The following is a 12,821-nucleotide window of genomic DNA, read 5'->3' on the forward strand; positions in this document are numbered from 1 at the left end:
GCGAGACTTCTGGTGGCCCTCTATGGGTACCTATATCCGTAAATACGTAGAAGGCTGCACCCTTTGCCAGCAGATGAAGTCTGACACTCACCCAACAACCCACCCCCTTGTCCCAATCTCATCCGTCGCTGTGGCTCCCTTCACCCAGGTCTCCGTTGATCTCATCACTGATCTCCCCCCTTGCACCAGCTTTGATTCTGTCATGGTCGTGGTAGACCATGGGCTTACGAAGGGGGTAATTCTTATCCCATGCACTAAAACCATTACTTCTGAAGGGGTTGCCAAGAAATTCTTCAAATATGTCTATTGCTGATTTGGCTTGCATGAGAAAGTCATTTCTGATCACAGACCACAATTTGTATCCAAGTTCTCACGAGCCCTTGCCAAACTCTTGAAATATGATATAGCCACATCTACCGCTTATCACCCTCAGACTGACGGCCAAACTGAACGACTCAATCAGGAGCTCGAAACGTATCTCCGGATCTATTGTCAGAATCACCCTGAAGATTGGGTAGAACACCTCCCTATGGCAGAATTCGTGCATAACCACCAAAAACACGACTCTCGCAACGTGTCGCCATTCTTTCTAATGATGGGATATGAACCACGAGCCCTTCCCCATACACTTCCCGATTCTACGATCCCTGCAGCAGAAGATAGACTCCGCTCTCTCCAGAAGTCAAGAGAAGAAGCACTTTCTTGCCATAACCTTGCTATGCAACAAATGGCAGAATGAACTCATGGGCAGAAGTATCACCCATGGAAGATAGGAGATAAGGTTTGGTTATCTGGAAAGAACCTAATCACACAGTTGCCATTGTGAAAACTCGCACCCAAATGATACGGCCCCTTCCCGATCACCGCCGTCCTTTCCCCTATCACATTCACACTCTGATTACCTCCCCAATGGAAAGTTCACCCCACATTCCATGCTTCTGAATTATCGTCCTATCATGAAACAGAAGTTCATGGTCCAAATTTCCACGACCCACCTCCTGACATCATCGATAACAAGGAAGAATATGAAATTGATGCAATCTTATCGCACAAAGGAACGGGTAAATGAAGACACTATCTCTTATCCTGGAAAGGATATTCTTCCACCAGCAACGAGTGGGTTCCAGAAGAAAACCTTAGCAATGCTTCCAACATCCTTACTGCCTATAAAAAGGCCCATAGGTTATAAGACTCACAATGTCTTCCCTCGAATGACTACGCCTCTGCATATTACGTATTGAAGAACTCACCACTGCCATGAACACTGTTGCCGAAGAAAACACTTACCCACTGTCCCTCCTTGACTATCAGACCACCACTAATTTCGCTCGCGATGAACAACCTCCAGTAACATCCCCACCAACCTCTGACTCAACCCTCACCCTTACCGACAACTCCATTCTTACCGATTATTTTTCAGTCATTGACCAGGTTGAAACCAGCGCCCTATTCGAATCTGCTATCACGTCCCAGCAGTACGCTATAGAAATAGATTGCCTTCTAGGAGAAAGAGGGGCAATATCTAGTGGGCTCATAATAAGGATTATCAGAGACGCCAGTCTCATTGAGTGCACCGCCAATCTTTTGGACAATGAGTGCCATAAAACTATCTTCCACCACCTTCATATACGTATTCGCAATACTGCGATCCGCTTACTGCCTGACAATACTAGAGAAGCTATCAGAGAAGCCATCCACATCGTCACAGAACGTATTGTCCTCGACCCAGTCGCACGACCCCCATCCCCGCATGTTGCCATCCCCATTCCTCTGCCGACTCCTGAAGCAGTTACCGCTGAGCATCAGGATGATAACATCCCTCCTATTGCTGTACTCGACGTACCAGTTTCTCTGTTGCCTGCCCCCATCACATGCTCCACACAAAGATACCCGCTCAAGTGGAGATCATCTCGCATTGCCGCTAAACGAGCTGCATCAGTTTCCCCCCACAAACCAACTAAACAATCCAGATCTCCCTCTCCCCCTGAACAATCCACCTCTGTCACCGTCGTAAAAATGGCACCAGTCGATAACGTTGTATGTTGTAACTGTTGCACTACTGGACACCGCCATAAGAACTGTCCCGCATATTTCTGTTGGGTTTGCAAAGAACATGCACCTGGACACCTATCGGTCTTTTGTAAAGACCTGAAAGGCGAAGCAGTCATCCCGCTGGTTTGGTCTGACGCTGGTTTTTATGAGGCCCTCGCTCATTGGGAGATAGAGCAAGAGGCCATCTACCATGCTGCCGAAATGAACAATAGGTCACACCCTATCAGTGAGGAGCAGGACAATTTATTGTATTCAAACTATGACGCGGACCCTATCTACTGGGCCAACCAGGATAACTGAAGTTGGTGACTTCATTCCTAAACAAGGGGTAATGTTACAGTAATGCTTGCCCCTATTCATTTTCCTCCTACTCTTGTGTATTACGTCATGACCACGTATTGTTGTGCCATCACTAGACTTACCATATCTGTATTACATCACGATTGCCACTGCCGTCACTAGATGACTCATTCTCTTCTTATCTCTGATCTCTGACTCATCCTCTTCTTATCTATGACTCACCTCTGACTCATCACTGATGTATACGTACCTGCCCTAAAGTACTTATGTCTATATAAACTCAGCCATGTACTTACTAGAACTTCACTTTAATCTACTAGGTTCTCACCTGAAACATCCTTCGCTTAGGACCTCCAATCCTAAGTTGTCTGATACCGATATTCAAGCCAGAGACACTCTCTTTGACTTGTCTTAAGAAACCTTACATTTGTGAGGTCTTGATCCAACTTCAGACATTACTCTTATCGAGTATCTGTCATTGCACCTATCCTAGTTTGCTGTAACACATAGTCAAAGTCACCATTCACAGTGCACCAAGACAAGATGCCCGATAGGGTGAAACGAACCTGCCAAAAGATAGTAAATTGGGCATCAGCTGTAAGTGACCACACTTACTTACCTGACACATGATGTAAGCGAGAGAGCAGGGAGTGACTTTCTTCATGTTGATAATGGAGGCCACACAGGTTTTGACCTTGACGTTGTTCAACTGCTGGCAGGCGTGCTGATTTTTCTCAAGAATATCAGCTCCGTTGCCATCACAATCAGCTTCTTTTGCGGAAGATGGAGAAGTAAATACAGCTTTGAAAGCCTATCATCGTAGTTGTGAGAATAATCAGAACTGCAGCCCCAGGGTACTGACCTGAACCAGAATCTTTGACTTGAAGAGGCCTTGCTCGAGATTGCCACCATTGACTGCATAGTTTTCATACATGAAGAGTGGCCAAGAGTTTTCCGACATGATATATTCTGATGTTTGGTCACGAATCCCAGCCTTCACACTGTCAAATCATCAGCAACGTATAATAGCTGATGAAAATCATTGCTCACAGGTTGTCATTCCAGTCCCACTTGGCAGGGCAGAGCAACTTCCCACAAACATCATGTGCAAATCCACGTGACTGTTTGTTGTCGGGTCTAAGTAGAGAGGACGGACAGAAGTCTTGATTGACCCAGGTAGCAATGAGGTCCTTGAGAGTAGATGTGTCATTGCTGCGGGCTGCATCTGCTCTTTTTTTAAGCTACAGTGTTATAAATAAGTAGACAGTGCAAAAACTTAGAAACCAAGAACACACCTTTTTCCGCATGTCTTTGGTGTCATCCACATCGAGTTCTGAAAGCTTACCATGCAGCCACGGTAGAACATGCACGAGTGAAATGTAACTGTGTTGCAAATGATCTTGTCTAAATTTCTGAATGAAACTCTGTTACAGAATGAAAAAAAGACTACATACTCTGTGGTGCTGCTCTCTGGGAGCTCCTCATACCTGTGATCATTTTCGGCAACTAAGTCTTCCAAGCTAGTGTAAAGAACAACCATATGATGAACTGCCCTGCCTTGAGCAATGTAGTAAGTTGTTTTTCTTCAAGGTTTAATGAGCAAGAGGTATGCGCCAAGTAGCGGGAACCTGACAAACCTCTGCTTAGTTCCTCTTTCTTGCTTCATTGTTTCCAGTTGGTCTTCCAATGCGGCAATGTGACGCTTGGCTCTTGCCTCTGTGGAGATAGGGACTGCCCCAGACTGGTCTGGAAGTGCGAGAGTGTGTGTATGATTTTGAATGTAAGGCTGTGGAGCAGACATTGTAGAAGTGAGAGTGTCAGGGCGAGGTGAAGTCAAGACAAACAAAGAATGACTAGTGATAAAAGTTAGAGAGAGAGAGGGAGAGGGAGAGACAGAGAAGATGCAAGTAAGAAACTCAAAGTGAACCGTTATATACTCACTTGCTAAGCATCAAGACTTATAGGGAAATCCCTGATGAGGATGGCATGGGGGCTGCACAACTGAGATTTGGACATAAGCAAGTTTTGCCTCTTGAAATATGGCACCATGACATACACTATTGCGCCTTCAGGTCTGGGATGTGAGGAAGTTCGAGTTGGTACTGGGTCATTGACAATAAACTGATAACCATCACTCACCTATCATATGTCACGTTGGGAAGGCAACTGAGGTAAAATCCATGTACTGTAGATGTGTAGTCACTGGCCTAGATTTGCATCAATTAATTGTAGTAGGAGTGACTTAGTGCCTGCCATGAACACATACAAAGGCATTACCTATTCGGACAGGTCCAAAAAAACATGCAAAAGCCTTCAATGATGTTGAAGGTGACCTGTTGAGAAGAATCTGGCTCTCCGGTGGCAATGATGATGGCTTCACAACTCAGTCAGCATAATGAGTGGCACTATAGACTTGAACTGCCATTGCCATGCTTACCAGGACTCAGAGACGTCAAAGTGGAAGGGAGCTGATGGAGACGAGAGCCCAGGGAGAAGTGACTCAGAGTGAGTTACTGTTGGAATAACAAGCACGCACTAAGCCATCAAACCTTATACCCTTGTCTCGTATGTTCACTCTATTGTCTCATACTCGTGCTTTATGCGCTCTTATATGTTGATTCACCTTTTGTACTTGTGACTCCATTGACTGCTTTGGCCAGTGCCAGGTGTACCATTATGTATGTTTCAGTCTCGTTTACCTCTAACAAGACCCGTTTTCTCTATTTAATCAGTGTATATTGGACTTGATACCTCAGACGTTCACATCCGCGTGCTCGATCTGAGGTATGACACTTTGTTTTCACACATATTCACCTTTGCTAACTAGTCTTAGTGTATCTGTTCTTAATAGGTGAATATTGATAAGACGTTCACATCCGCGTGCTCGATCTGAGTGTATCTGTTCTTAATAGATCCACGCGAGAAGCTTGTACTAAGCTAAAAGTTACAATTGATCGTTCCTGGCTGACTGTGCCTTCATGGGCCTATTGAAGAGCCATGTCATCAGCGCAACACAGCAGCTTGGTCTTTTTGAGGTCCTAGGTCAGTACTACGGATAGAAACAGAGCAAGAAACACAACTAAACGACAGCATGGCACCTGCAGTGATAGCAGCATCCCCAGAATTGTTTACTGATTGCGAACCACCCCATTTACGGCGAGCTGGGTGTGATGTTCAGTATAACAAATGAGATGATTCTAAATATACCCACTAATAAAATGGTGACAGGAAAATTATGACAGCGTCCACCCCACGGCAGCATCGTCCTAGTATAGATACTCGCCCCTCAGACTACTCCTCAAGTTCCAGCATGAACAATTAAGTGAGACTTTGTGAGATGTCTTCAGTACACAGCAGAGGTTGTGTTGCTGGAAAATATTAGGAGACAAGGGAAGAATGCTTGCGAAGGCAGCTGAGACAGTGGGCGACATGATAAGCTGTTAGGAGGTTGCATGAGTTGGTTCTGGTCGAACTTCAAGTTGAAAGGACCCTGACAAAAAAACAGACAAATGAGGGAACTCACCTCATAGTATAAACTCGAGGGTCGGGTTATGAAGATGTCTTTCCAGCCTGGGGGGTGGATACAGTTAAGTTATGAATGCAGTCACCGAGCGAAAGGTGAAATTTGAAAATGAGTTAAGTCTGCATTGGGTCGAGTTAATGATAGGATAGTCACTTACAAGTTTGAATTGACAAGATAAGATTTGCGTCTGTTTATGTGCTGTGTCTTGCAACTTCCAGATGAGGCTCGAATTTCGTCCATGTTGAGGTTGAGTTTGAGTCTGGAAGAAGGTCTTATGTCTGTACCACATCAGGTTGTACACATAAACACCCTCAGAATCTTACAGTGAAGCCAATATTTCACAGTGATTGGTGACGCCAGTTTGCCACCGAAAAGAGTGCCTTAGGACCTAGACCTACTCATTATTACATATTTGCACTGCATCTGACTTTATTGGGGAGTTCCTATTAAGTACATGCCATGGATTAGCTTGGCACTCTGATAAGACTCCGAACACAATTGATGATTGGTACTAAGTAATAGTGTGAGGAACTAATCTTTAAGGCCAATCTATCCAATGAGCCCAAAATTCAGGGTTTTGCATATCCCACACTCCCCACACGCCCTCTACCAGTAACCACATGAATGCCTGGCCCTCTAAGTCCAAGTCCAACTCGGAGTCCCTGGCAGTGGTTGAGCCTAATGGACATGGACCAAGTATGGGTGATGAATGAGGCATTGGTGGTACCTGTGGCAACTCCAAATTGGGAGACAATGGCGGTGGAGGTGGGGGTGGGGGCAGTGCTAAGGGCAGTGGTGACGGTAAACTGAGAGACAGGGTGGTGTCTTCTTCCAGTGGGATCTCATAGTGGAGGAATGGGTCATCTTATCTGGCTCTGAATTGCTGGCCTGTGAAGTACTAGTGGTATGTACCTGTCAGTAAGAAGGCATCATGATTGCTGTAGACCTGGTGATGATGGCAAACAGCCCTTGAAGTCCCAGCTGCATGCTGTGCAGCATCAACATTGATGAAGGTCATGTCCTGGTAGACGTCGACACATCACCTGTGGCTTTCTATCATATGTTTAGGATGATGCAGGTGATAAAAGTGGGGAGATGCGTACTTGGGGGCATCGAGTCGCTCACTGGGATGGCAAGTTACTGAGACTACAAGTTCTGCACAGTCTGACTTGTGGTACTCCAAGTGTGACCATAAGTCAAACACAAAAGTAACCGTCAGTATTTAAACCCTAATAGAAATGGTAAAAAATTACATACTGTAGCATGTGTTTTCAATAGTAGTGTGCTGAATAAAATAAGGGTTGGGGCGTGGTGACTCGCAGGTGAGGATGATGGCCCAGGAGTTAGGCTGGTAAGTCAGGTTCTTGAGGTTCAACCCCAACTTGAATCCCTAAGGGAGCAGATTGGTGTATAGCTCCATAAGGATTATGTAGTTAGTCTAGTCACCGCCTTCTGAAAGTTAAAGCTTCAAGCTGACTCAGTTCGGATGACAGCATGCCCTACTGTACTTAATTAGTTTGCTAGATCAGATTGTAGTATGGACCAGGCCAATGAATGAAAAGATGAGACATGGAACATTCTATGTCTGCCCATGAATACTCATCAGGGTGGGTAAGGGGGAGAAGAGTCTTTTGAAGTAATTAGGAATGAAAACTTACCCAGAGCACAATGCGAGTTTTTGGCTGCAGGCATGTGTACAGGAGATCATTAGGTGAAATGATAATTCATGGAGACGTTGACGATGACGAATTGGTGTCCACATCAGCAATGTGTGAATGAACATCAGTCAAAGTAATTGAAATGCATGAGCGGTGGTGAGAGAGACAAGGCAGTGTTTATAAATTCAGCATAAGAAAGTGAGATACACACGTTTCATGTTCCAGCTAGCGGGGGAAAGCATCTCAAAAGAGTGCTGCACAGAAGGAAACTGAGACCCAAATTTCAACCAATATCATGATGATGGTGGTGTGGTGACAGGAAGAGGTTCATCTGTGCCTGTCAATGTGTCCAAGTATTCTAAAGCCTGGTGCATCAGCCCTTGTCATTGACCAATGATAAAAGAGGTACCCTTTGAAGTGGAGGAGATGGTGTACGTGTGGTAGTGTTTGCGTCGCAGCACACTACAGGGTGACCTGTTCAGCAAAGGGATGGTGAAGGTTCATCAGAATGCAAAGTCAAAACAAGGCTCAGAAAATGCACGGAAAGCTGAGTCCAACCTAGAGACATGTGCAAGTAAGTTGTTGATCACATCATACATTGTCGATAACCGACAAACTATACCCCACCGATTGTACCGTATCTAAATCTTTTTCTGCTCCTCAAGAGAGGCTTCCATGGATTGCCTTGATGTCTAGTACTGATAGAGATGTTGCAGTGAGATGCTGGACTTAGGTGTGATTGTTATTTTCTGAGAGATCAGTGCTGCGGAGACAGACAAAACAGTTGCTAGTAGATGAGATTGGTCCAGGAGCAGATTAAGAAGGCACTAGTACTGGACAATTGTTGGAATAGCACACTGCCAACCATTGTCGACTACCATGGTACAGCCCCAAAATGGTAATGGTTGCAGTTACATAATAACCCCAAGATATATTTGTATTGTGTGGACCACTGACTCTGCATGCCTGATTAATTCTATAACAATGGACATAGAATCAATTGATTTACATGGTGTTCATCACTGAAATGACTCAAGTCTTTTTAGTGAGAATATAATATTTGAAAAATTCATTGACTTTAGCATTGAGCACAAAGGAAATAAATGACAAGCACACAGTGCATCAGTAAAACACTGTTTTTCCCACCACCAAAAAATGGCTGGCCACAGCTTGGTCCCTTCTGTACAGAGCTGTGCAGAGCCCACAGAGGCAAAGTGATTTGCTGATGTGCTAATTTTAAGTCTATGTGTCATGGTCATGGTCACTCTACATAGTCCACGGCCATTCTACTTAGCTCACAGTCACTTTATGATACCAGTGTTGTGCCAATGTACTCCGTTCCATGTGGAATAGCTTGTTCAGACATCTATGGACCCGATATCTCATTGATGCATTTACTATACCTGGTCTCATTCCTATGTTTCACCTTACATATCATTTCCTGGGTACTTATATGTGGCTCAAGGCTTTGTACCTGTTTCTTCATTGAATCAACACCAGTTCCTGGCCTCCCTTTCTCCTCTCATCCCTCACCTATTTACTCTGCTCATTGAGTGCCCATTACAGTTTGATTTGACCACACACTCGACAACTTGACTCTTGAACCTCATATATTTCATTAATCTATTCTACTATTGCCTCAAGGCACCATTCTACTAACATGTCTGATCCCATTAGTTCTAACCCAGACATGGAGACCCCACTTCCCTCTCAATACACCTTTGTCCCTACCCTAGAGAACTTCCATGAAGTCTTACAGGCCATTATGGTGCTTGGACAAAGTTCTTACCACCTCAATGAACACCAGCACACTATAGGTCACACCCTTGAGGATATCACTGACAAAATTGCCACTATGCCCACCAGCACTATGGGGCACCAAGGTCACTTGGACTCAGTTGCCCCATGGGGCATTGCCAAATTCTGGGAGCCACAACTGTTTAAAGGCAGTGTGACTGAAGTCAATGCCTTCATGGATGAGATACTTAGTGCTGTTGAACTCTCATGATCATCACTGCCTACTGACATGGACAAGGCTTTGTACTTGTCCACCTATCTAGATAATGGGTTGCCATGCTCTTGGTTCATGGCTGTCTGCCACACCAATGACGACTTACTCCACAATTTTGACTCACTAATCAATGATTTCAGGCAACACTTTGGGGACCCTGACACTGAGGGCACTGCCCTCTGAAAGATTGAAAATCTCCAACAAACCAGGAGTTGCGCAAGCTATGTGTCCAAATTCCATGAGCTACTTGTCTATGTCAACTTCAACACTTTGACTACAGTTTAAGAGTGCTATGAGGGGTTGAAGGATGAAGTCAAAGATTTATTGCTAACTGTTCATGATCCTCCCATAGACTTCAATGAATATGTCGACCTCATGATTGCCATCAACAATTGACTGCACTGTCAAGAGATTGAGTGCAAGACTGCCAAGAAGCCTACACCCCACCAGCAGACCAGCACTGATGCTGTTGCACAATGCCACACCCAGTCAAGACCATTGACTTTGACCTCACTCCCCCCAGGCATCCCAATGGAAATTGATACCATGAAGCCAGTGCCATGCCAACCTCTTACCAAAGAGGAACATGACTGTTGTTTCACGCAGGGCCTCTGCTTGTACTGTGGGGGTGCTGAGCACACTGTCAAAAACTGCCTGAATATGTCAGAACATGCAAAGAAGAAATTCAATGCATGGAACGACTCGGGAAAAGCCTAACAGGCTGTCCTTCTGTCCCAGGGCATCTGGTTGAAGATGATGGGATGCGTCAGAACCATCTCACAGTGCTGGATCCCATGTTCGTCCATCTCTCAGACAAATGGTATACCCCACTTGTAAAGTCTGCTCCTGCCTACATTTTTGCTTCTAATTCCTACTTGAATTCTCCCTTGTATTTCTTTATCTCCGTTTGTCTTTCCTTTCCTAACAAGGAACCCATTAACGCTTTTGTGTTTATTGATTGTGGTGCTACCATGTTGTGTGTTTCTGATTGTTTTGCATCTTGTTATTCACTTCCACATCATGTCAAAGAGACACTGATACCTATAATGGCAGTTGACAACTATCCTATTGCATCTGGGCTAATCACCCATGATGTCATCACTCATATTTCTGTCTCCAGACACAAAGAGATATGACCACTTGTGGTCATGTCTGTTGCTTACCCTATCATTTTATGTTTGGACTGGCTTCACCAGCATAATTCTGATATCAATTGGGAAGAGTCTACTCTCTCTCTCAACTGTTGTGGACTCACTCACAAAAATCCTGTTATTGTCACAGTGAAGGGCTTTGGTCCTAAGCTACCTTTGTCACCCTCAAAACTCAACTCTTCAACTATTGTTGGAACAGGCTTTGGTCTATCTGACACCACTTCATACTTGACTCACACACTCTCAACACCCCCAGCACCACCTCCTGACCCACCTAAGACTACTCTGGACCCTAGTCTTGGTAGTATGAAGACCTTATTCCTCTTGTCTCTTGTTGCACAGAATGGCTATGGTCACTCTGTTCCCCCTAGCTTGACTCCTTGGCCACCCAGCATTTGCTTCATCTCAGCAAAGAAATTTGCAGACAGCCCATACTAATCCAGATGATGCCTGTCTACTCCATTACCACCCCCTGACTTCTCCCATCTACATCCACACCACCATGTTATCATCAGTTGACACTGTCAATGATGAAGTCCCAACTGCTCCCCACATTGATGAGGACATCCTCAAAGCCATCCCAACCAAATATATAGACTATGCCTTCACAGTTTTCTCCCCTTCTGAATTCAAGAAGCTACCCTCTCATCAAGCTTGAGGAGGGGAAGACACCTCCTTTCAGACCTATCTACTGTCTCATGCCCCCAGAACATGAGGCACTTGCTGAGTATGTTCACAAGAACCTCAATTGTGGTCACATCCACAGCTCCACTTCATCTGTGGGTGCTCCTGTCCTTTTCATTTGCAAGAAGACTGGTAAGCTTTGCTTATGTGTTTTATTTTTATTTTTTTTATCTCATGTTTTATTGTCCTTTGGGGTTGAAGACCCTATGTTGGACATAACCCTTTATGTGGGGGGTTTACTCCCATTTATCTATCGTATGTATATGTATGCTTGTCATGTGTTATGTAGGTATTCATGTACCCCATCAGCATGATGTCAGGCAAAGGCTGATGCTGAGTTCATACAGGGGGAAATAGATGTGGTGGGTGATGAGGTTGTTATGTCTCACTTGGCTACATTGACTGAACAGCCTGCATTTAGTCGAATCCCTCTAGGTATGGAGTGTTTTGATGGTTTTGTTGGTACAGTTGTGACTTTGGTGTATATGGTATGTTCTGTGTGTGTGTGTGTGCATGTGCGTGAGTTGATCTTTATTAATTTAGTGGGATCTCACCGAAGGTAGACTTGAATCTTCCCATGCTGTTGATGAAGCGCATAAGAGGGTCTATTGCTTTTTTGGAGGTGAGAAGGAAGGTGATGGAGGATGCTTGGCAATGTAGGGAGTTGGTAAGGATGTGTCTTTCATGTGCGTATTGTGGGCAGTTGAGGAGATAGTGATGAGGGGTTTCGTCTTTCTCTGGGCAGAATGGGCAGCGGGGGGAGTCAACCTTTCCTATACAGTGCAGATGGTGATTGAGCAGGGCATGTTTTGTACAGAGCTGGATGTATATGCTCGTTTGATGTCTGGGGAGGGTGGCGACTAGTTTCATGAACTTGTTGGAGGGCATTGATGGGTCTATGAGCTTTGCCTTCTTATATCGGGGCAACTTCTTCCATACTGCAGACCATTTCTTTGCCAGTCCAATTTCATGCCATTGTCTTAGGGCTGAGATGCTATATGGGAGGTCTACTTCCTGGAGGTAGTGGGGTAGGGTTTGCTTGTTGCTTGAGTATGCTCTTCCTCTCACTGCTTCTTTTGCTGCTTCATCTGCTAATTCATTTCCTACTATTACCTTGTGGCCTGGTATCCAGTGAACCGTTAGTTGAAAGTCATGATCTTTGTCTCTTCTTCTCTCTTGCAGCCGTTTAGTCATTCTATGGAAGATTTCTACTAAGTATCCGCCTGGTTTTGAATTATTGCTCTCACTGGATTGCTTATGTGTTGATTATTGTGGCCTCAATGCAATCACTAAGAAAAATCAATACCCAGTTCCCCTCATCCATGATCTACTCAATTGTGTTTAAGGGTGTAAAGTATTTCCTGTTATTGACCTCAAATTTGCTTATAGCCACCTTTGAATTAAGGAGGGTGATGAGTTGAAAATAGTGTTTCAGACACCAC

The 12,821-nt window shown here is 44.7% G+C and overlaps 2 protein-coding genes across 2 annotated transcripts; one reads left to right on the forward strand and one right to left on the reverse strand.

The window, feature by feature from the left end:
- Positions 1-2,680: 2,680 nt before the first annotated feature.
- Positions 2,681-3,593, reverse strand: BJ212DRAFT_1503237 (uncharacterized protein; the record flags this gene model as incomplete). The annotated part of the gene is made up of 4 exons (XM_041341593.1): positions 2,681-2,918; positions 2,972-3,163; positions 3,215-3,353; positions 3,403-3,593. Coding segments are annotated over 4 exons (627 nt in total), but the record flags the coding sequence as incomplete, so codon positions are not given.
- Positions 3,594-9,193: 5,600 nt separating this feature from the next.
- Positions 9,194-9,541, forward strand: BJ212DRAFT_1299669 (uncharacterized protein; the record flags this gene model as incomplete). The annotated part of the gene is made up of 1 exon (XM_041332899.1): positions 9,194-9,541. The coding sequence occupies one exon, from the start codon at positions 9,194-9,196 to the stop codon at positions 9,539-9,541; it is 348 nt and encodes a 115-aa protein (XP_041193056.1).
- Positions 9,542-12,821: the final 3,280 nt, after the last annotated feature.

The sequence above is a fragment of the Suillus subaureus genome (genome assembly GCF_016647635.1).
Source record: "Suillus subaureus strain MN1 chromosome Unknown BJ212scaffold_16, whole genome shotgun sequence".
Taxonomy (NCBI): Eukaryota; Fungi; Basidiomycota; class Agaricomycetes; order Boletales; family Suillaceae; genus Suillus; species Suillus subaureus.